The 24,600-nt window shown below is 43.1% G+C and overlaps 1 protein-coding gene across 1 annotated transcript; it reads right to left on the bottom strand.

The window, feature by feature from the left end:
* Positions 1-79: 79 nt before the first annotated feature.
* On the bottom strand, positions 80-21,859 carry LOC128943158 (vitellogenin-2-like). The gene is made up of 35 exons (XM_054285995.1): positions 21,817-21,859; positions 21,453-21,473; positions 21,125-21,276; positions 19,126-19,377; positions 18,827-18,988; positions 18,543-18,691; positions 17,970-18,120; positions 17,708-17,865; positions 17,463-17,628; positions 16,806-16,931; positions 15,593-15,811; positions 14,971-15,188; positions 14,755-14,852; positions 14,206-14,330; positions 13,497-13,598; positions 12,783-12,902; positions 12,503-12,692; positions 12,074-12,167; positions 11,095-11,280; positions 10,751-10,889; positions 9,733-9,961; positions 9,475-9,650; positions 8,950-9,267; positions 8,636-8,683; positions 8,399-8,485; positions 7,651-7,863; positions 7,416-7,558; positions 5,947-6,085; positions 5,092-5,227; positions 3,697-3,883; positions 2,373-2,464; positions 1,789-1,886; positions 1,550-1,709; positions 306-467; positions 80-192 (listed from the first exon to the last, which is right to left on the bottom strand). The coding sequence occupies exons 1-35, from the start codon at positions 21,854-21,856 to the stop codon at positions 80-82; spliced, it is 5,169 nt and encodes a 1,722-aa protein (XP_054141970.1). The 5' UTR covers positions 21,857-21,859.
* Positions 21,860-24,600: the final 2,741 nt, after the last annotated feature.

Raw genomic sequence — 24,600 nt, 5'->3', positions numbered from 1 at the left:
AGCAGAGAGGCCTCCCGGAGGGCACGGGGCCGATCCCCGCTGCCCGAGGCGGCCGGGCGGAGCGAGGCCGGAGCGGGGCTCAGGCCGGGCACTGCTGCTGGCACGAACACGCCGTGTGAGCGGACACCGAACTCACGACATCCTCGGATTTCTGGTCCAGCCGAAGCTGCCCGTCCAGGCTGAGAGCGGAGTCTGGGGGAGAAAGGAGAGCAGGGTTGGTTTTACATCGGGGCGCTCCTGTGTCAGTGCGGTTTTTCACAGAACCCCGGTGACACAGCGTGGCGTGCACAGCTCACCAGACTCACCGGCTGGAACGCAGTGGAAGCCCACGGACACGGAAACAGTCTGGGTTGCTGAGCAGCCTTTCACACAGCGAAGGACTGGCTCCACGGAGAAACATTTTTCTGCTGCCTTCTCAAATGAAAGTGGCTTCTCACTTTTGACAAGTTTGTGCTGCAGTTTACAAGCTACAAAACATGAACTCTCTTAAAGCATGCACAGAGTTTAGACAAATAGCCTTCAGTAGTTAATTTGTAGAACTGGCAAACACTAAGACCAATGGATGAACAGTGTGACACAGCTAGATGAAGGTAATCAGGTTGAAGTGAATCAATTTTTTGTCAAAGGCTCAGGCTGTGAGAAAATGAGGCACATGGAGCACAGTTGCAAGGACAGAGATGGGATCTGGATGGGACACTGATGTCCAAATCCGAAAAGATACATGTGAAAACCTTGGTCAGCTGACACTCAACTTTACTGAAACTAAGACAGCACTTCATTTTGGGGCAGCAGTGGCTCCAAGGCATATCCTCTCTGTACTGTGAGCAGCACCACACCTGCTTTGCCATGGCTGAGTAGCTTAGTCCTTAAGTCTATGATCCAGCCACCCCGGAGAAACTTGATCTAAGAAAATATTACAGAAAGGCCAACACATGCCCACAGGGTTGTGTTCCACACAAAATGTGTAGTGCACCCTAATGTAACCAACACATTCATGTTTTTATGTAGGACCTGGATGGCAAGAACAATCAGTCATTCCCAGGCTGAAGTTTTCAGACTGTGTTAATCTTCAGCCTGAGGACATTAAAACAAGTTTTTCCCACCTCAAATGCCCTCTAGTTTGATAGTCAGGGCTAGATATGATATTTTAAATCTAAACTAAAAGACTGTAAATAACAGAAGTAAAATAAAGAATGAAACTATTAAAGATAACATAAAATTACTTTTGTCAACAGTCAAACTTCCTCCTTTTCACACTAAGTTATCAACTTAGAGAGTTCTAAGTTGAAAACACAAACTCCAGGTAACTACTAAATTCATAAGATGTTGATATAAAAACCCAACAAAACTAGAACTTGCAGTAAGCTACCAAACTCAGGAAAAACAGATTTTTTTTTCTTCATTTAGTCTGTGGCTACTAATCACAAAATCAGCAAAAAATGAGATGACTGTGCTACAATTAATATAAACCAACTATTCATGTGATTGATTGATTGATTAATTAATTATATGAAGGCAATTACATTAATATATGTTGGCATCTTAGTACCTCCAGTACAGGGGTCTTCTGAGACAATCCAAGAGTGACCAAAACTCACAGCATCTTTAGCTAAATATCCACTGGGTGTTTGATATTCTCTTTCTATCTCAGCATCATATTTTCCACAAATGCCGCATGTTTTTCCAGCCATCCAGAAAGCAACTTGAATCTTTGTGGAAATACAGAAAAGTTGCATGTAAATGCTTTTCTTCTAAAACTAAACCCACTGAAAGTAACTTAAAAATTACCTCAAGTTTATGCCCATCATAGTATATTTTATCTATGCCATAATCTGGGGCCTTTAGTGTCAGTCCTTTCTTTTCACTGCTGAGCAGCATGCTTGCAGCTGCAACAGAAAAGAAAAATGTGATCTTTCCTAAAATGAAGTTATTGTTTTAGGATCCACCCTGAACCTTTTGTTAATTTGCTGGGGACATAATGCACACTCTACAGAATCCCAAAAGAGATGGTGGGAAGTAAGAAGACTACTGCTCCCTGCCCTGGGAAGAGCTGAAGCCACTCACAGGGGTGGCTGTGACAGGGGTCATCTAAATTCCTGTTCTGGGGGTCTCTGGAATCAGCAAAATGTACTGCAGGCCTCCATTTTTGGTCTGTGCAAAGATACACAGGACCAGCATCTCTTTCTTTGCTCCTCTTTCTTGCCACCCACGAGAAAAGCTTGCATGGAGGCATGTTAAAGTCTCCCAACTCTTTCTCAAATTAGTCTCCTAACTCTTTCTCTTTTATCTTGTGATGGGTCTGCAGGATCATGTCCTCTCCTTAATCAAAGGATCAGGAAAGATTAAACAGAATCTAAAGATGAGTCTCTTACCAGTATTAGATGTGTATGGAAAATCTTTTGGGGCTTGGACACCATTAATCTTCAACTGGATGAGTCCATTGGAAACATACATGTCAATCTCACTTTAAATAAAGGAAATTAGTGTAAACAAATGCTTCTCCTTTGCCCTACTCAGCTTATAATTTGCTGTTCTGGCAGAACCATCACTGCAGGATGCTCATATCATCCTGGCATGAATCTGCCCTTTAGGGGAAGGCTGGGGGCCCAGGTGAGTGTGCCAGCAGGAGGGCTCCCAGTGCCCCTCTCCTGGCTGTACCCATCTCTGGGGGGCTGCTCATGGCCATGGCACAGGCAGGGAGACACCAGGCTGCAGGAGCCTTGCTGCAGAGCCACCCAATTGCTATGACCTTCACATAAATGGAAGGTGCTTTACATTTCAAAGGAAGGTTGGGTTCCCTAGGGCAGTTCTCTTACAGCCTGAACAGGTTGTGTATTGTAGTATTTTCTTCAGAGCAGTGTTTCCTCTAATAGAAGAAATATGAAGCTCAAGCACATCAAAAGCACATCCATACAATTGCATGAAACAATCAGGAATGATTCAGTGATGAGGAATGTCTTTATCACAAAAGATACAGTCTATAAAACAAGCATCCTTGTGTTCTTCCACAAAACAGGTGCAGGGAATACTGGATTCCCTCTGTTTCTCTAACACTATGGCACGGTTAGGCACACATTTTTCAGAAATAAACAATTACTTGTAATGAAACCTTACAGATCAAAGTCTATTTATGTGCTTTGAAGAACACTCCCTGCAATGATTTTAGTATGCATAATCCCATACAATTTAGGGGTGATTGCTCCAGGCTGAAACAAAGTGTATCTTAAATGAATTTCAAATAGATTAGAATATTATGTACCGACTGAGAGATGTCCTAAGAGAGTGCCTCTAATCTGGGATAAGTAATGCCCTTTTTAGCTATGTCCACTTCTCAACAACTCTGTGTAATGAGTGTGGGTTCTAATTTGTTCTAATTATTAGCTTAGTGTAGAAGGCCAGACGAATGATTAAAATTTATGTGTCTGCCTAATCACTAAGTACTGAAATGAGATGGTTAAGTTCCAACAAATTAATGAAGAATATGTGGCATTAAAGTCTTGAGGTTGCTATGAACCTCAGATATATTTCAGAAGCACTTTTAAAAGACAAAGTCCCAAATTTCAGTGACACTCCTAGATATCTTTCCATTGACATCAGTACTTTCTGCATGGATCTAATGCTGCCCTGCCAATCTGATCTTCATTTATAGCATATTCAGCTTGGCATCTATTTTTTATTAAGTTTTCAATTACTTACTGGCTGGCGACTCTGACATTTACTGCTATAAGGTCAGCAGCCTCTTCAAGTCTTTTCACCATCACCAGGAATTTAAGCTCTGGACTACAGTCCTGCACCAAGACATGGTAGCACTTTACAGGCATTGAATAGTTAAATTCAACACCATTGAAAGTTGTGATCTTATTTTGGAAAACTGTACAATGACCTGAAAGAAAAAAAACCAGTAAAAAGTAAGCATTTTATAATTTATATGAGACAGATATTTTATTCTAGTTTTGTAATTAAAGGAAAAAAATCTTCTGATTCTGCATGTTCTGATGTAGAAATGAATTAATTCTGTCAGATGAGATTTTAGATTTGTAGTAATTCAAAAGTAAAACTTTTCCAGTCCCCAGGCAGCAGGACAACACCCCTGTGATTCAGGCATTGCGTGAGATGAATTGTGCTCACAGCTGGTGCAACTCTCAGTTTGTGGCATTTTGGCTTTCCTAACTTTGTTGTAATCAAAAGAATTTCACAAGGGTTGATAACAATTCACATACCATTACCACTAGAGAAAGTTTACTGAAATGCAGATGCCTTTATGAAGTCATAACCAGGGTTAGAAATAGAAGTTGGGAAGGAAAAAATGCCACACTATATTTTTGTCTTTTTCACTGTGATGGCATTTTGTTGGAAATCCTACCAGCTCTGATTAGAAATTATTTTGCAACAATTGGAGTTAATACAGATTAGTTCTGGTGTTTACCTAAGAAATACCATAGAATGGCTCAGGTTTGAAGGAACCTCAAAGATCATCTTATTCCAATCCCCTTGCTATGGACAAGGACGCCTTATAAATATGCATGGTATGATATTATCCCACTGATTCCAAGCAAAATGTGACTCCTTATTGTAGGATTACATAAAGCTTTTAATTTTAAAACTTATCCTAAGTAAGTATAATGTGATTAGCTGTTAATACAGCATTAATAAAACAATAATCCCTTCAAACTCAAAGTGCAGGATTTGAAATTAATGAGTACACTTTTGGAGCTGTTTCAGCTTCAACATAACAGTGCTAATCAAGCAGAGCACCCTAAATCAGAGGTTACTTAGATGTCCCTCTCACAGATTTTGTATTGTATTTTCATCACAAACAATTTTTGCAGTGAAGCTGAAATGGATGCATTGGGAATGGAAGTATTTGAAAGTATTATTTGGCATGGAATTGAATGTTTAATCTTCCTAGTGTGTCTCCATTTCTTTATATTTTTGCAGCTTCACAGATTTTCATAGAGATGCTTTGTTTCTATCAGACATCCAACTGATTTTTAAGTGAATAGATAAGTTAAAAAAAAATTACATCAAAAGTGTAAATCATACAAAATTTACAGAGTCAATCAATGGCTGTGCAGATGGTTACTTGCTGACCTTTAAGACTTTCAATGAGTGAAAGTGTTGCTTGGGAAAAGCCCTTCCAGCCAGGGGATGGTGATGCTGAGATGGCTGTGCCCAGATGTGAAGGGACTGGCAGGGGCAGACTGATGGCTGTGTCGTAAATTGTGAGCTGAAAATCAGGCAGGAAACAAGCATGAATGGGAATGGAAGTGCAAAGTACAGTATAGAGATAAGGTAGCATTTTCCTCTAATTTTCCAAGACAACTGTGCTGACTGAAATCTAAATTAGCATCTGGATTTCTGTCAGAGAGAAAAAGAAATCAAGTCTTCTATCTACAGCATGAAATAGTTGTACAGTGTGACACATCTGCAACCAGTGGAAGAGCAGTGCTAGAAATGAATTTGGATAGTCACCAATTTGCAGCTTTTTGGGTAGCTGTACATCACATTTGTTCTCAGGCTGAGCAGTTTGCTCACCTGAGATACTCACATTCTTTCTGCCTGTACATCAAGTGCTGCTGTTTGGCTGTCTCAACAGCCTGGTTTTGCTGTCTTTTCCAGACCACAGGAACACCTGTCTTCTTTCTTAAGATTTTGGGAGGAGTGGGCTTTTTAATAAGTTATTTTTTAACTTGCTGTCAGTCATGATGATTGTTTTCTAACCTGTTTATTTCATATGCTTGTAAGCAAATGAAATAAGCATACATGTGAAAGACAAATGTGTTGTAAGATATTTTCATACTAAAACAAACTGCATGAATATAATGTCTTCTGAAGCCAGCTTCTTTATAGTTTTGTTTTTTTTTTAATCAGCAGGTTAAAAATCCCTTAATAATCCATTTCCTAGGTATTGATTGCTTCAGGATAAAAGATGATGGAAATTGTTACCTCTGGCAACTTAAAGACAACATCACAGGTTCTTGGGGATGTCAAAGCCATAACCAAGGTTGCCTGGTGAGAGGGACTAAGCTGTTGCCTTTGGGAAAACCCAAGCAAATAGGCAGCTCCTGGGAGAAATGAGTAAAACCTGGGGGGGAAAAAGGAAGTTATTAAAATGAACTGTCTTTGAAAGAAATTATTATTATTTGTTCACACTAAAATACCTCCATAAAGTAATATGCATATGTGTTAGCATCAGGGCATGTTTTGCATCAGGGTTTGGTAATGCATGATGTTGTATATTGAAAGAGAGGCAGCAAATTTATTTTTTAATTGGTGTAAAAGATCTCAAGAGTCTGGATGGAAGAGTAATATGAGAAGAAAAGTGGGGCAAATTTGTTTTAAACACATTCAAACTTAAAAATAGGCATCAATTACATAAGCCACCAAATACTAACATGCTAAAACAATGCTAAATTAGTATTTCACTTTAGAAGGTCAGTCATGCAGTGGTAACTTTAGGCAAGGATCCTTTGCCCACTAAGACTGTCAACAAGCTGATGGAGGGATCTCTATGAATGAGTTTCCAAACAATCTTGGGACTCAGATAGAGAAATACAGAAAATGTTCCTTTATAAAAAGGCATAATCTCTGAGCAGAAAAAAAAAGCTAACTTCTGTGTTTTTGCTCCAGGATAGTCAATTGGGTGGTTTACCCTCCTCTAATAAGTGCAGATAACAGATGTGGGTAATTCAATCTAATGTAAAAAGTTACCTTCTTCAGGAGATTTTAATCAAATCACCTGTATGCCTTTAATGTGAAAACTTGTAAGTGTATTTAGTTAACTGAGTTGCTGTGCACGACTGTATTTTAGTAGCACTATGCCAAAAAAAGAGGCCTCAGTGTGTATCTATATGTTATTGCAGGCAGATGCGTGGAGGGATACAATGAATGAATGCAACAGGTATTTCATTAAAAAAGAGAAACATGTGAATGGACCCCAGAATGTACAGTTTTCAGTTTTCTTACATTAACTGTCATAAAATATTTGTTATTTAATGTGCATAAGTTTTATGAGAAGTATTTGTATCACCTGCTTTAGAAGCCAGAGGCAAGTGTCTGCATTAGGAAATTAAGTAAGAGACTGATTTCATCAGAGACCCATGGTCAGGCTTCTGCTCTGAGCCTCCATGAATCAGGAAGCATGACAAGAACAATCTCCTAATTCAGGCACTTAAAATTACAAGTCTGCAATAGATTAGGTGAAATCCCATCATCCCAAGTGGTTTTCTTGCATACAAAAATGCAGTAATTATGCTTTGAGGGAATGAATACAGAGAAGGCAAACATTTGTAATCTGATTTTATGAAATCCTACTGATTGAAGGGTTTTTTTTCTAGCTTGGAAATTGCAGAACTGAACCTGCAATTATTTGGAGCACTGAGATATATTTTTCAAAGACTAAAGTGAAATCTCACCATCTTGCAGTAGTTCGGATTATTGAAGGCACTTTCAGCCACTCCAGCTTCATCTGCATAGCTGGGTAAGCAGCAAATTGTCCTGTTGCAATCTGAGTAGCAATCTGGTAGTCCTGGCAATTTTTACCCCATTTAAGAGAACCCTAGTAAAGGAAAATAAATAAATTTTTACATAAACCATAGTAAGATCATTACGTTTCATTTAAATTTGGGCCGATTGATATTTTAAACTTACTGATATTTTTCGGTAATTTATTACTGAAGCATCAGCACAGAGTTTCCATCTGCTTGGTCCTGTGATGCTTGAACCAAACATCTGTATTCTCCACCTCTTGGGCTGTGTGTCAGTGTACAGGACAAGCTGAAATCCTGTTGGCTGCTTGTTTCTGTAGATGGCACGAAGAACTGCAGCCAGTATTGGTGGCTTTCTGTCTCCCAGGAATTCAGGCTTTGGTGAGTAGAGAGGAAACAGAGACCAAAGGCACAAAGAAAGCATTAGAATTACCATAGTAAAACCACTGGCATGACCAATGCAAGTAAGACTATGATGGGAATTTTTTTGTAAATTTTTTTGTAATTTCAATGCCTAATGAACAAAAGAGTGGCAGAGTCAACACCTAAACTTTTACAGAAAGATACACAAGGAAAATATCCCTGAAAACAGCTTCTGATCCAGCAGGTCAGCACTTCTAAAGTGTTCTGGTTTTTATAGTGAATTATTTGCTGAGCAAGACAAATTTCAACATATACAGCAATACATTCCAATTTCATTCAAAAAGATAACCTGTATTAAATTAATATTAAATTACAGTCAGTGATTATCCAATGTGCTCACCTTTTTAAAAAAATAAAATAAGAAACAGTTCAATTTCTTTCTATATACCTATTATGCTAAATCACTGTAATTTTCCTATCTGTTATAAATATACAAAAACTGGAAATGCAAAGTAAATGTTTGGGTTTCTTGCAGATTAGACATTCACCTGAGATATGGCTCTGGAGAAATCTTCATCACTAGCTGAGGAAGAAGAAGAGCTGATGCTGATGTTCAGGATTTCCCCTCCTGTGTCCTGCAAAAACAAAGAATCACCTTGAAGCAGGTGCCTACCACTGGAAGCTGTTGCAGAATTAATTTATCATATTTTCACTCCCAGAGAACTAGGATCTAATTGCAGAAAGACAGCAAGACTAGTTGTACATGCTGCATGCAGTAAATGTACCTGTTCATCCACTGGCTTAAACAAAAGTTGGTAAACAGGTGGGTTTGCCTGTGAAAACAGATAGTATGTAAGATCCAAGAGAAAATAAAGAACTAGCTTTTGAAAAATGCATTAAGAATTTCAGTTCTGAGTATGGAAAAAAACCCCCTGCAAAATTAAGTTTTTTAAACATTTTACAGTGAAAAATTCTGAAATGTCAAAATTCTGGTCTGAAATGCTTCAGAGAACCAAGGTTACTCTTTCTTTGGTCCACAGTCTATGAGCACAATTTTCTGATGTACAAAAGCAGTCACTATAAAATAAAAGGTAATTACCTGTTGGTTGGAATATTCCCTGTCCCCACTGCAGTGCCTGTCCCCAGAGTGGTCCTCCTGGCTGCTGCTGCTGCTGCTGCATGCTGTGCTGCCAGCAGAGCTCCCACTGCTGCTCCTGCTGCCACGCTCCTGCCCAGACTGCCTTCTCTCATCTTTCCTGTGATGATCTCCAGGCTCTCTGCCATCAGCAGAGGAAGCAGCAGAGGAGGAGGATGAGCTGGATAGGTGGGGTGTGCTGGGCTCTGCCCACAGGCCTGTGTGTTCAGTGTTGTACTCTCGGTTGATCCGTTTTGTGCGGCGCCGTGTCTTATTTGCAGCCTCCAAAAACAGTTGAAAGCATTATGAGTTTATAGCTTGTTCTGTTACATTTCCCTGGCTGTCAGACAAGATGCTCACCACAGGCTTCCAAAGAAATAGAATTCCTCCCAGCCCAGCTCCTTGCTTTCCCATACCAGTTTCCCGCAGTAGAAACCCTTGGCTTCATTATAGGAAATATTTCCCTCCCTGATGCTCAAAGTCTCTTACCATGAGCACCTCTTCAATGCCTAGAATCTTCTTCAGTTTAGCTTGAATGTCCTCGTATGGAGCTGCCTCTCCCTCTTCCTTTGACCCTGAGCTTGATACCTCAATTATTTTTGAAGCTGCTTTGGGTCCTGCTTGAACCTCCAGCTGTATTTTGTCAATGTCAGCATCTGTACGAACTAAAGGCAAAAGCATTCCAGGGTTTGCTGCTTGAGCATTATCTACAGTGGTTGTCAGAAAAACTTGTTTTTATGATTTTACCTGGCTTTAAAATTATTTTGGCTTCAAATTCTTCATATAATTCATGCAAATAGGTATTTCTTAAGGAAGCAGAATTTTGTGATTTAAGGCTGAGACAAGTAGAACATCCCAAACTTTCAAATTTTTTACAGAACCTGCGTGTGTGAAATCTTCTTCTTGCATTGTTGTGACGTATCTCTTCTAGACCTTGCTGGTATCCTTTGGATATTGCATTAGGCATGCTGCTTTGCTGCATTAAACAAAAATAAGGCAGATAAAGTCATTTTCCATAAAAAAAAAAATTGTCCCAGCTCTTAAAATAATTCCTCCAGTTAATGAAGAGAATGATGACAGTCCTGCTTAAAGAAGGAAGCAATGCTTAGAATTAGAGATGCAGGCACTGAAAGCAGTGCAGTTTCCTGCAAAATGCTCTGTGGAAGAGGACATCTCTCCTGCTCACCCTTTCTCAGGCAATGCTTCACAAACACACTTCCAGTGAGAACCTGCAGGGCTCTTTGCAGGGGCAGTGCCTCTGCATCCATTTCAGGCTTCTGGTCCTCCTGCTGGAAGCCAGTGCAGCCTTCCCATGCCAGCCTCAGGAGCTAAAGAGCACATGACAGAATGTGCTCCTGCAATCCACTCAGGGTTATCTCAGGATTTGGGAAGAAAAATCTATATCCTGCCCAAGAACCATATTTTTCCCAGTAGTCTGATTAAAAAGAAAAAAAAAAAAAAAGAGATATTGTACAGAGGATGTGAATTTCAGACACCTTTCCATGACTGTAAAGAAATAGGAAGACATGCTGTCAAAGCAGCCCTGCCTGCATGCAGTGAAGAAAGTCAGTGGACTGTGTAGGATCATGTAATGAACCCATTGGGTTTTAGGCTTGGTGTGGGAAGTATCAGGCCCCTGTTGAATTTCACCATTCCTGTGTTTGTGATCTGGTTGGCCAGCTCCCATGTCAGGGGTGCCCAGCCCTTCAGGGGAGCTCTCTGCTCTCTGCCTGTCTGCAGTACAGGTAGCAAGAGGCTTCCTTACCTTCCAGCCACCAGGTTTTGATGATCCTCCTGTTGACTCCGGGTCAGAGATACTTGGTATTTCTCCTTTGGGGAAAATCTGGGATTTCTTTTCAGAATCTACTTCTTCCATGTTCCTTGAAATAGCATAAACTTCACTCCTGTGTAGGTGATAAATGGCACAGAAATAACACCTTCTGATTTCACTCTACCCATCTTTCCTGGTGCAAAAAAGACAGTGCTAAGCTTTGTGTGACTGCTGAGGTATGGCAGCCCTTAACAAGTAGTTGTATACTTGTTATTTTATAACAGGGAACTCAAAATCAGTAACACAGAGCAAGCAAAATGAGAAAAGCTCTTCTGTACCTCGCAGCTGCGAGCTCAACCTCTTGATGGCAGGGAAGGGTTTCAATCTTCAAATTTTTCTCTTTCATATTTATCCTGGCATCAAATTTCATTGTAGTGTTGGCACTGAACTCTGCATGATATTCAAAACCACTCTGAAAGTACTGTGTGTTAATCCCCATCATTGCAATCATATGAAAATATGCTCTGAAAGAGTGGAAATAAAACCAGGCATAATTATATATTAATATGCAAAAATTTAACTTTGAAATGCAAAAGTACATTTTCATGCTGTTCTTTTTATTGTAAGACCCACTACAGATGGATGAAGAGATTTATCACAACAGGATAAGAAAAAAGCTAAGATGTCACTGGAAAACGTGGTTTGTCTGAAAAACAAAGCTAACATGGACCTTCTGACTGCATTGTCACTGGTATTGTCATTGTCATTGCTTGAGGACAAGCTAACTCCAGAATCTCATAGCTTCAAATTCTGCCTATTTTTATAATATTGTCACTCCTATTATTGTTATCATCATTGTTACTATTATCATTATTAGTACTGTTGTTTTTGCAGATCCAGAAGCATTTCTCCTTGCTCCCTGAAATCCTTCTGGCTTATGCCAGGTGATGATGCCATTCTATGCTGAAATTGCAAAAAACTTGATACGTAAGATAATATATTTTCACATCTGAGTATCTTTAGTCATTGAACAGGTACAAATGCAAGCATTTCTTGCAGTGGCAGAATAGCATAATATCCTGTGGGATACTATGCACATTGCTGGATTTGCAGGGTTGTAAAGCATCAGGGGATTGTGTTACATTCTCACAATCTTGCTGCTCTAGACTAGCAGATTTGTCCAAAATCTGGGACAAGTAAGATACCTGTATAGCTACACATAGCTATATCTGTGTCACAACATATCTATGTCAGATATAACTATAACTATAAATATTAATGCTTGTGTGTGTATGTGAATATATATGTAATATTTACTTTGGCCTGATGTCAGCATGAATATCCGTCTTGGTTTCCCACAGCTGTGAGGGTTTAAAATTGTCAGATACTGGTGGTGATACCTTTACATCCACTGAAAAAGACAGACAGAAATTATATGAACAGAGAAACAATAAATTATGGGAATAAAATACTTTCAATAAGCATAGTCACTAAGGCAAGGGCAGTGCTTTTACATTTTGAAATACTTTACATGTTATTTAAAGGTTGCTAATACCAAACCAGAGTTATACAAATATATCTCAATGACATATCCTAATTACTTCTCAAATCCTTCGGAGGCAGCTGGTCACTAATGTTTCAATATTACTGGGGTATCTTTCAAGATTATAGAGGATTCAGTTTGAGCAGAGGGACTGGACCCACAGTTGTGTGGGGAAGTTGCTCAGTTTGCCTTCCCACACTCACCATCAGCTGCAGCCTGGGCCACCGCGGCCCCGCACAGCCCGAGCTCCAGGGGCAGCCCAGCGACGGTGGGGACGATGTGCCTCATCTCAGCCACCAGCACTGGCAGGGTCCATCGCCCTGAAATGCCTCTCTGGACCTCCTCCACCACTTTTTTCACTACTGGCTGCCAGTCTGATGATCCAGTTAGACTCTGGAAACAGAGAAATAGGTTAGGTAAGAGGAGACACGGAAGGGAAGTTATTCAGAATTGCAGACAAAAAGTCAACAGCCTTGTCAGTACCATCATCGTCTGTTGAATGGCCTCTTTGTCAATGTCAGCAAAGGCAATCTCTTGACCGAATACTTTGATGTAAGCAGATACCAGGGGGTCTTCTGGTGGCAGTTCTTTCCATCCCAGAAACTGTGGTGTTTAGGAGACATGGGGAGAAAGGGAAGGAGCAGAAAATATCATTTAAAGTGAAGCAATGTATTAACAAAGAGTAGATCCCATCTGAAGGATGAGAACTGTGGTTCCTTAGCCAAAAACCCAATAGGCATGTTATAGGTCTGAACAAATGTGGCCTTTCTTAATTGCATAGCTGATTTCAGAAGGAGTTTCCCCATGTAAGGATGAGGTAAGGGCAAGGTAATTTATGCTGCTGTAAGTAGTAGGTGACACCCAAGGAGTCATGAAGGAAAAACCTTATTCAATTATCATTTCAAAATAGAAGAACAACCACTTAGTGTGTTCTAACATACACTTTAAAACATTTTGGCTCTCAGCAGCAGCCTCATCTTTTGTTCTATACATTAAGAGCTAACACATGTTGAGTGAAAAGGTGGCACCTGTTGAGAGAGTAAGTACAATGTAAGTGCGGCTTTCCATGACTGAACAGGATGACAGACTCCTTTCTTCCAGAAACATCAAAGGGATGGCTCAGTGGGTGGGTGATGCAACCCTGGTGCTGTGAGGAGCTGTCTGATGCAGACAGGTCAGAAAGGTGCCCAGACATACCGATTTACCCAGCTCCTTCAAGGTCTTGTACGTGTCATACTCAGCAAAGGGAATGTTCTGCTTCCTCAGGAGCTTGGTGAGGCCTTGTGACCGGAAAGCCACCTGTAGGAAAGAGTCAGGCAGCACAGCCCCAGTACAAGAGAGCTCAGGAAAACTCTTGTGCCTGGGATTAACTCACTGAGGCCACATGAAATACTTGTTTCATTAAGCCATTGCATTATAAGGACATGTGTACCTGGTGGGTGGCTGCAGGCTATGGCTGCAGATGCTGAGGATGTGCTGAGCCAGCCAGCCTTAAATTAGTCAGCAGGGATAATTTTAGGGTAGGGCAGAACTCAGCCCAGGCTACAAAGCTTGCTCAAGAAGCTGTGTGAATTCCTGCATGCTGTTACATGGAGCTTTGTGCTGCCCTGGCTGTACTGCTGGCTGAAATTTAATTTCCCTGTACTTATGCAAAATACCCTGGATCCCATGTGACTTTAGGTGGGCAGATGGATGTTCTGCTGCATAAGCTTTCCTCCGCTCCTAGGCTTACATGCCTATACTGGATGTGTTCATTGATGAATGTGTGTGTCAAGAAGCCCAAATAAAAGAAGTAAAATCATAATCATTATCTAAATTTTCCCTTCCACATCCACCCTCACAGCCAGAACTAGAGTTAAACACTACATCACAGTCCAAAAGCTGGCTGCCTTAATGCAATACTTACCTCGATAATATCCATTGCAGTGTTTGCATAATAGCCTCTTACTTTTGTGATTATGTCAGATGGAAACATGGTGCTGGGACTGTTCATTAGATAAGCCCTCCAAATGGCACCAGCCTGATACTGAACTGTCACAGGAATAAAAAGCAGCAGAAATTAGGGTCTCCAAGGTTCTGGTGCACATAAGCCACCTCAGCTATGTGCTGAGGGGTCAAGATCACAACGGGTTGTGTCAGGGTTCAGTCCCATAAGTCCTCAAGCTTGCAACCTCAAGAGGAGGACTTTATTCTAGGGCAGAGTCAACACAAGCCCAGGGACTGAAAAAGGAGGCCTAAATCTGTGTGCAAGCACCACTTTCCCAAGCAGATACCAGAGATTTGGATTTGGAAGAGTCACAGGAAACTTTGCCTGTTAGGAAGTTCTTCTGTTTTTTCTATTTCAAGAGTGCACTAAACTCACAGTTCATGATTGGATTTTGGATGAAAATCACAGAGCACAATAGAGGCATTTGGCTACCTAAGCTGAGGAAGTGCACATGCAGCTGGTACTCACAGGAATAGTCACTGATCTGAATGACCTTGCTGTAGCGATAGCTCAGCCTGTCAAGCCTGGGGCCCAGGAGTTTAATGGCAACGTTGCAAGCAGCAGATCTGAGTAAGAGAGTTAAAATCATATGAAGAGAGTAAACTGTGACCAAATTCTTAGAAAACTGCATGGAAAAAAAAAATCTCAGTTTTCTACTAAAAATACACTTCTTCCTCTACTTACAGTTTATGGAGCTGTGGGATCCTGCCTGCTGCCAAAGCCTTCATGTGAGAATATGCAAAACTGGCTACTTGCAGGCTGGGCTCTGTCAGCAGCGAGGTGGCCAGAGCTGTTACTGTTGGAAGAGCAGGCTTGGTTTCGAAGAGAACGACACAAGCCACCATTCGGACGTTGGGAGCAAGCGTGCTGTCCATAAACACCTGCAGGGTGAGCTCCCTTACCTACAGGGGGGAGAGAACCTCTGAGAAGCCCATAACTTCCTGTGAGCAGTGCTTCCAGAACAGTGCATATGTGCTCTGCAGAGGATGGAGAACAGAACCCTAAACAAGAGATGTGGGCACGGCAGCTGTCACCAAAAGTGAAGATATTGCTGGGTGCACAGTGAGCATGGCTGGGAGAAACAGCCATTAGGATGAGCATTACAGGGACTAAAGCACTCTTTCCCAGGATATCAGCAAGGATGGGACGATGTCAGGAGTTTGCAGCATGGGCAGGAGGAAGACCAGTAACCGAGAAGCCTGTCCAGAGTTGCTAACATTACCTGATGGCTTTGTAATCCCTGAATCACTAAGCAAACCCAATCCATACCCTTTAAGACATTTGTTTAAATAATAATTGCAGTTACTTTTGCAGGGTCTTTTCTTGCAATTTTCCTTAAAGCCAACACAGCATCAACATGAATTCTGTTTGGTAATGAAGCTGCAGCTGCAGAAAACGTTGGCAAAAACTTCAGGATGCGTTTGATACTGGCTGGCTCTCCTGCATTGCCCATCGCTTTCAGGGCCAAGGACATGTCTTTGGCATCACCTCTGCTGGTGGCTTCAGTAGCAAGGTCATGGAGTGGCTGAAAATGAAGCAGACACTGTTAACCTCACCAGGTAATGGTCAATGATCTTGTAGAAGTGCATAAAAATGTGCTTTCCATAGCAAGCAGAACAATTACTGCTGCAAATCCCAGAACTGAGCTCTTCAGACTTTTCTCCCAGGAAAATCCCGTCATTATCAGGATGCTAAACATGGACCATACAAATAAACTTGGTTTTCTCCTTGCACAGTGTTGTAGTTGATTTTGAATTGTGCCTGAGCCTGAGTGTAGGAGACAATCCCAGGTGGCTGCCTGTACCAAAGAGCCTTTTGCAAGTCCAAAGGCAGTGCGGAGCTGATGCCAAGCTCAGTTCTTCCCAGGGCCACCTCTGCCAACCCTGCCAAATTGCACTTGCATTTTTCACTTCCTACAATAATTTCAAGTTTACTTGAACAGTTCTGCTGTTCTGAGAAGTAGAATTACCATTCTGGTGGCGTGGCTTTATTTCACTTTATTTTGGAAGATTGAAACACATGTCAAACACAGCAAGGCCTTCTCAGTGCTGTGGTCCTGCTGAGCAAGGAGCTGGGGCTGCACGGTCCAAGGACAACATTCTGAATATTTCTGCAATTGTGTAGCAGGGCTTCCTTGGAAGCCCTAACCTATGACATACCTAGAGCTTTGCTTATATTCACACTTCACTGTCTTTTTAAGTGTACTCTACCTAATGTCAAAGTGGAATCATAGAATCATGATTATTTTGCTTTAATCCGAGTTTTGTCACAATTTAACTCAGTTTCAGGCTGGTTACAGGATCCATTATCCTAATGGGCTTCTAGTACTACATTTGAAATTCTGAACTATTCCAGCCTGTTCTCTCAAAGGCATCAGATCAGTGTTTCATTCTGTCTTTGTATTGCTGAGTGAGGCATGCAAATAGTGAGTTACCTAATTGCCAGCATTGTGAGAGCTAAATTAAAAGCACTTTTAAAAATTTTTCACCTTTTATGAGTAAGAAATGAGAGTCACATACCTGAAGAAGTTCATTTGGACACAGTAAAGCGTGAGCACAGTATTTATTCACCATGCTACCATATCCTAGGTAGACAATTATCCTATGCATCAGTACTTTCTGGATTTCGGGACAGGTCAGAAAACTCTGCAGAAGAGAGAAGTATCATTTTTTACATTTACATTTTTACATTTTATCATTTTTACATTTAGAAGTATCAAGTTTCTAGTAATTAGAGCTGTATTTATCAATAAATGCATGTGAGAAATAGATGAAATTAATTTGTGCTGTTTCTAAATAATTTCAGGAATTAAATCGAATGCTAGACATTCAGCTACAAGAAAATTAAGTAGATTTGCCCCAGTTATGTTTATGCTCTTTAGATACTGATTACATATTATTTGCTTGAGTTTGTCTTTTTTCTTTTTAACTTCTGATTTGGCAAAAAGAATCAACAGTAATTTTTTTATAGTTTGTGGGGTTTAATATAAAATATAATTACAAACTTTTGGAAACAAGTGTTTGGGAACATTTTCTGAAGCATTTCCCATTTTTGTTACTACATTGCATTTTATAAGTTTAGATGGAAATGTGTTGTATCTTTCACTTATAATCCTATGAATTGACCTTTAAAAGGGAGTGAGAGGGAAAGCAAAAGGACGAATGATCTGTACTCACTGAGGCAATTTCCAGGGTCTTGATGTTTGGTGTAACAAAATGGAAGGCAAGAGGGAGAGCCACTGTTGCTTCCCAGATGCTCAGCTTCTTGTCATGGATTTTTTGCTTCAGGAATCTGAACGTGTCAGTGGCTCCAGCAGCACAGATGGCACTCAGGAACCAGGGCCTGCCAGGGAAAGGAGCACTCATCACCTCACTGCCCAGTGTGCCTCTGGTCAGAATCCCTGGCTGAAGGCCATAGTTACCTGTAGGGGAGTTCCTTGACAAACTGCAGCCACAAAGACTCGATTTGGTCAAGGGTTGCTACACGAAAAAGCTGGATCATTTGTAAGAACTTGGCTGTAGCTTCTTTGGTGGCTCCTTTCTCATTATTCTGAACCAATTGCCGCAGCGTCTCTGTTAGCTGGGGGAAAAACAGACAGCTGGAAGCATCCACGTCTAAAGTAATTACGTGATGACCTGTTAACCTTATAAATAGTGAAAGTGGTGAAAGTAAGCCTCTAATACCTGTAAATCTGGATTTTTTATCCTTAATAGAGGAATTGGCATCTGGAGTAGCTCTCCTGAGAAATGGTAACGAAGACTCCCCTGTTTATGCAGCTGAACTGTTGGTTCACTGAGAGGAGGCCTTTTAGTGCCCACCAAGGACAGCTCTTGCCTTCAAGGGAAAGAGGGAAATGCATCAGCAGACAGCAAGCACACTGTGCATGAAGGGCTTGCACAGCGTTGGAGCAGACTGAGGGTTACCCAGCAGGACTGTAAATGGAGGGGCACTTCTCTGTTCATCCATGGCTCTGGATTTTCTGGAAAAGTCATAGACTGCAAAAGCCTTTGTGAGAGCTTGCTAAAGTCTCTGAGAGGTTGGACAGATGTTTTGGGTGGCCTAAACAGTAGGGCACAGGCCAGCTGAAACACCCCGGGCATCCTGGGCTGGGCATCCCAGGAGCTGTATGGTGTTTTGGCCCTTGGCAGCCACAGGCCAGACACTTCTTGTTCTCTCACAAATCAACAGCAAATATATAATCAGTTTTAAGCATCTCCTCCTGGCTGTGATAATGTAAGGACATGCACAGTGCCTACCTCACCTCCACGACTGCTGCCCCGTTGGGTTCATTGAAAGGAGAGATCTGGTACACCTGGTCTGACGTAGCGGACGTCAATGATGCCCCGCTGTCGTCATACCTGATCTTGTAGGTGGATGTCACCGTGCCCTTAATGTTTCTGGCTTTCTAGAAGTGCAAAGAGACCACTCAGAAATGGGAGTGGGCTGGTGAGCCCACTCACCAGGAGGAGGAGTGGAGCCAAAGAGGAGAGGAGCCAAAGCCCCACGAGCAGCAGTGCAGGGGCGGCTCCTGCCCTCGTACCAGGGCGCAGGTGGGGCAGGGCCGCATGTAGGCCATCCCCAGGTTCCTCACTGCTTTGTCCTGGCAGTCTGTCAGGTCCTTGCTTTTGGAAACTGTGGCACGTTTATTCGTGCTGTCGTCCTGGATAACGTATCTGGTTTGGCAGATGCCTTCAATTCCAGCCTGCAAGTATGGGTTAAACACAGTGAATGCCCACTTGAAACAGCAATAAAAAGGTCAAAGGAAATGGTCTGGGAAGTATAACTTACTCTTTAATTTGAAATGAGACTAAAAGCAAAATCAGAATGGAAAAAACAAACCTCCTGTAGCTCATACACATTTTGTGTCTTTTTGATGGTTATCTGCAGCATGTTCAGAACCCCTCTCGCTAGGTTAGTGCACAGAACAGGACAGTCCTCAGGGGCAAAAATACTCCCAACCCTTCCTTCAGTGTATTCAAACTTAAAGGGCTGGCTGAGACAGGCAGCAATGGTTTCTGAGAGCCTCGAAGACGGAGTGAAGGAGTCAGTGGGCCAGAAGCCATTGTGTTCCTCCAGCTTTGGAGATCGAATCTGTGAACAAAAATAGGAGAACAATCATACTGTTCACCATCAGATTGAAATAGTGCTATCATACAGAAACTGGACACTCCTCTTCCATGGCAAGACAAAAGTCACTCGTCTAACACTGCAGGAAACAATTTCCAATTTGGACTCCTGTGCTCAGCCTAGGGAGCATCCTTGAAAATGCAAACTTCCATGAAGGATTTCTGCCAGAAAAATAAGATTATGTGAGCAGAATTCAAAAGTTCAGCAAGTCTGATTAAGTTTGTGGGCTGAGTGAAACACCAGCTACCAACCATCAGTACAGGCAGGATACTCACTCCTTTCCCTCAGATGACAAGTGATATCTCCCTTCAGTCTGCAAGGCAGCCAAGCCATTATTGCCCAAGCTGCCTGCCTGAGCACACAGGGACTGTTCTGGCTGCTGCTCCAGGTCCAGCACGTCCCGAGCACCAAAGGCACGGCACAGCTGATGGGAGCAGAGCTCACACCTTTGGAAGTGGCTGACACCCCTTGAGCTCCTCTGGCTGTAAAGCCTGTGCTCAAGTCCTTGACTGCTACCTAGTGGAAGTGTGTGCCTGCAAGCACAGACCCATCCAGTCCCTCACACACACACCTCCCACCCTCGTGCATTAAAGTACATGTTCCTGCAGAGGGAAAAGGTGTGGGCTCAGTGCTCTGTTCTATTTTAGGCATTTATAATCGATGCTGTAAGGGTGGCTTGCTCTTGTCACATTTTCTCAAATTAAATCCTACTCAAGGCTCCTGTCTCAACTCCAGCGAGGTTACACAGAGCCTGCAATGGCAGCCCTGTGCAGTTTGACAATAGATATTCCTTCCCACTGTTTCACTTACATATGTGCAGGATTACAGACTGAGAAAACTCCTAGGTGAATGCTAAGGGCAGAGCTTTTTCTCCATGTGCTGTTTTTCTCCATGTCTTCTCAGTCCCTAGTCTGTGGCCTTCGTGCCATGCCAATATTTTAAGCTGTTTGATTTAATCTTTTTGATGAGTAAAAATGCTTCTAGATCTGATATTATGATAAACACAGATATTACCATTAGAATTCTTCACATTTGAATTAATGCCTATGTGAAGAATATCAAAAGGGGGACAATGGAGACAGTTGGGTCTTTCTCATGTGATATCTGAACTCCAGTGCTGAGCTTTTTTTAGGCAATGGACCAGGTTAAAAAACATGGACATTTCATTCTAGAATGCTCATGTTCATACCCAAGCTTAGTGTTGCCTTAGTAAAATCATGTTAGGACAGTTGCTTAAAGCAGCTGCCAGCCATATTTTGTATGGAGGTGAACCTAGGGTAGCTTTAGTCAGGGGGCCTCAGGCACTGATGGCAGCAGAGAGAAGCAGCTCCAGCTCCTTCCTGCAGAGGAGCAGGCTGTGAGCCAGCCTGTGGTGCTCTCTGTAGGTCCCTGCCAGTGACCAAAGCGTTCTGGATGAGCTGCAGACCCTTCAGCAGTGCCCCCAGCTCTCCCCACCCATAACTTGGTGTGCAGGGTGCAGAGCTCAGTGCCCATGTCCACACCTCTGTCCCTGCTGGGGAATCTTCACTGCCTCAGGGAAACTGCTGGGGCCTGGAGGGCCATCTCAGCAGTGGGTAGGGCCCACAGCTTTTGTGAGAGCTCTACATATTTTTGTCACTTGTTCTGCCAGCCTGGAGGAGTGAAGGAAGCATCTTTAGCTGCATGATCTCGGTGGGAGGGTGGGAGGGCTCCTATGGCCATGGTGATTTACCTGCAGAAGGTGCTCACTGAGGGACACACGGCTGATCTCCACCTTGCTGGCCAGCCTCAGCCCTGCCGTGGCCATGCTCCTGTCAGGGAGCCCGTGCATAATGATGCTCTCATAGCTGTACAGGTAGGTCTTGCCCATGTGAAAAACAGGCTCTGATAGGGAAAAAATATAACACAAACACTTCCATGACTGTTGTGATGTTACTTGAACCAGCCCAGCAAAGAAAGATGAAGCTGCCACTGCCACAAAACAGGGGCAAGCAGCGGGCAAGGCCAGGCTGTGAGGGAAGGCAGCAAGGGAGCTGCTGCCTGGCAGGGGAGCCACTTACCAAGGTCCTGCTTCTGGCCCTCTGTGAGGAAGGAAAGAGAAGTGTTAATGAAAAAAAACATTTCTGTAGATCCTTTAATGTATTATTCATTAAGTCAGCATGCCAATGGTTGGCAAACCACCAGAAATGGGGCTCACCCCACACCCCCAGGACACCAAGCCCATGCCAGCCCTGCTCACTAGCTGCTGCTTGCTTGGCTTTGCTGCTGAGCTTAGCACAGAAATCTAACAGTTTACAGCTGAAGCTATTAAAGGACTTCAGCAAATGAAGTTGTAAATATCCCTGAAAAGCCCCAAGGAGATGCATTTGCCCAGGATCACACTGGCTGTCACAGCTCAGCAGTGATGGTAAAGCTTCTACTTACCCACGAGGGCGAGCACCAGGGCCAGGATGAGTCCCTTCATGCTAAAAGTGACTGAAGTACACAGGGGAAAACCTGTGGCTTTTATAGAAGAATTATTAACAGGCACAGTGAATTTTGTTGAATTATCAACTTCTTATCAACCACCCAACAAACCCTTTGAGGGAGAAGGGTTGGGGTCAGGGCAATGGATATTTTTGCTGAACCTAAACCATCACAAGTTCTGTTGTTCTCACTTCACCAACTGAATGTCTTGAAAGTACCTTTAGAAACAACTACCTAGAAGTATTAAAACATAGTTAAAGCCAAAATTTTTATTATGTAAACAAAACTACTAATTATCCCCACTCCCTGAGAGCACCTGGTGCTATTGCAGTCTGTGCTGACTCTGTCTGGGTTGTCCTGACCTGACCATAAGACACACAGCTTATCTAAGTGATAGTGCTCCAGCAGGATTGTGCAAACCCTGGGCAGCCCTCCTGTGACACCGTGCCCACCCCTGCCCTGCTGTGAGTGGGACAGGCTGTCAGCACAGAGCTGCTCTCTGGGGCAGGGACTTCACCCAGTGACACAAACATGCTGTCATTGTCACGAGGGCCATGGCTAAATGCTGCTGACGTCCACGCTTCCCTCTCCTGCCTTCTCTTCCAGGGCTGATGTGCCAGCCCTTCCACCAGTTTGTTTGGGCACAGAGAGGTGTTGGTTGGGGCTGCCTGGCAAGGGGGACAGGGTGAGGCTGACAGGTGTTACAGATCAGACCTCTTGGTTTAACAAAGGTGGACAACATGCAGGCCACCCAAACTCTTCACATCCCACAACAAGGGAACTTCTTCAGCCCATGGTGGAGCCCCCTTCTCTCATCAGAAGGCATTTTCCCTGTCCCTTTGTAGCCAAACCCACAGCTCTCTCAGGCTGCTCTGGGCTCCACATTTGGCTCTGTTCCCTGCAGTCAGGTCATGGAGTGCTCCATCAGGAATCAGCACAGGGAGGGCTGAGGCAGCCCAGGGCTGGGGGTTCACCTTGGCGCTGTGTGGCCACTGCTTCCCCACCAACCTTCTCCTCTCTGGGTGGGAACAAAGCCACTGCAGCCCAGCTCGCTGTGGGAAGGGACTGGATTCATTTTCTCATCCACAGACCAGCGGCTCCTATCCAAGACAGCTTAGTTTTTGTAATGCTGTTTAGCTGATGGGGTTTTATAATTAGCCTTTGGGATATAATTTATAATGTCTGACAAACAGTGGATTTTCTTTCTAGATCAAAGACAGCATCTGTAGGGAAAAAAAAAAAAAAGAAATTTGAAGCATTAAAATCCCTCACCGTGTTTTTACTGACTCTATTCAGGTCCTGTTTTTTTTAACCCCTTCCCTTGTAAAGCTGGTAGCACATGATGGAAAGCCAAGGTATTCACTGGAGAGTTTTGTCATGTCTTTGGAGATTTGGTAAATGTACTTAAGGATTTGAGTATACAGCTACTGGCCACTGGCACTCAAGGTTCAAAAGCTATTATGGCATAGCTATGGCAGCTGCATAGGTTTGGGTTTTACAAAAAAAGAATCCTGCAGGCAGCAAGGACTTGAGGTCAGTGGCAGTACAAGTAGAAAGCTGCTGTGATGGCAATATTAAATGCAACAACGCTTGTATTCTCAAAATCATAACACTATATCACTGCAACATCACACTATAACAGTGACTTCTCAAAAAAAAGGTCAAACAACATTCCTCAAAATGAAGGTCCTCACTGGCAGCTGTACAGGCTGCACCCAGCTGCAAGGGCAGGGTCTCCCCCAAATCACCAGCACTGCAGAATCTTGTCCCCATCCCTCCCTCTGGGCAGCAGATGCTGCATCCCTGGTCATCCCAGCCATGCTGCTGCCACAGGGACATCTGTTCTTCTGCTTCAAGGGTCACCTAAACCCGCTGGCAAGGGCTTTGTCTCTAGTGACTTCTTTATGAAACTGAAACCTCTCCTTTTCTAGGTCACTTCTTCAGTACCTCAAGAACAATTTCAAATCCCAGTCTTTGCCCCCATATATTCACAGCCCTTTTACACTAGTGTTTCTCAGAAGGATATGACCTGAATTAAAAAGAAGAGAGGAAAAATAATCCCCAAACTAAGAAAATTGTGAGGGTGACAAACAGTTTGTCTGAGCCCATTTCCCTCGAGCTGTGGCAGTGGAGAGAGGAGCAGAGGCTGCTGAGGGCTCTCCATGGGCCCTCATGAGATGGACACCTACACCCACCTGGCCTGCAGTCCCACAGAGGCTCTGGCTGCCCTGGCTGATGCTCACCCAGGCTCTCCTGCCAGGGCAGTGCTGCTGGGGTTCAGCAGACCTGCACGCTGAGGCTGCTGAAGAACAATTCCCCCAAAACTCCGCTCCAGCCTTGGCACATTGGGAAGAGCCCCATGGGCTGCCCCAGCTGGAGCTGGAAGTTTGTGCCAGCATTGCCCACAGGGGCCACATAAAGCCCTGGATTCTGCAGGATTCAGCCTGAGGTTACCTGGAAATCTGTGCTTTCCATCACTGCCCTGTGTGAGTTCCAGGCACGCAGCAAACCACCAGCTCATGGCTTTGCTGCTGCTCCAGCTCCCCAGCATTCTGCAGAGCACGTTACCATGGCAGCATCTAAACTGCATAGAATGGTATATTTAGATCTTTCAAACAGATTTCTTTTGGTACTAAGGACTTTACCTTTCTGAACTATAAAACTGATACCCAAACAAGAAAACTCAGGTATGTGCATCCATTGAAGGTGCAAAAGCTGCTGGGGAGAGCAAAACGACACAAT

The sequence above is a fragment of the Melozone crissalis genome, unplaced genomic scaffold, assembly GCF_028551555.1.
Source record: "Melozone crissalis strain CALT ecotype California unplaced genomic scaffold, PUWL_Pcris_2 ptg000045l_1, whole genome shotgun sequence".
NCBI lineage: Eukaryota > Metazoa > Chordata > Aves > Passeriformes > Passerellidae > Melozone > Melozone crissalis.
The sequence above is the reverse complement of the archived record's forward strand: the minus strand, read 5'-3'. Positions and strand labels throughout refer to the sequence as shown.

What these genes read in the sequence shown, in the direction of transcription:
- LOC128943158 (XM_054285995.1), bottom strand. Translation starts at nt 21,856, where the DNA reads ATGAAGGGACTCATCCTGGCCCTGGTGCTCGCCCTCGTGG. An exon ending in CCTGGTGCTCGCCCTCGTGG is followed by an intron (nt 21,474 to 21,816) that starts GTAAGTAGAAGC and finishes CCTTCCTCACAG; the next exon opens with AGGGCCAGAAGCAGGACCTT. An exon ending in GTCCAAATGAACTTCTTCAG is followed by an intron (nt 15,812 to 16,805) that starts GTATGTGACTCT and finishes CTTCATTTTCAG; the next exon opens with CCACTCCATGACCTTGCTAC.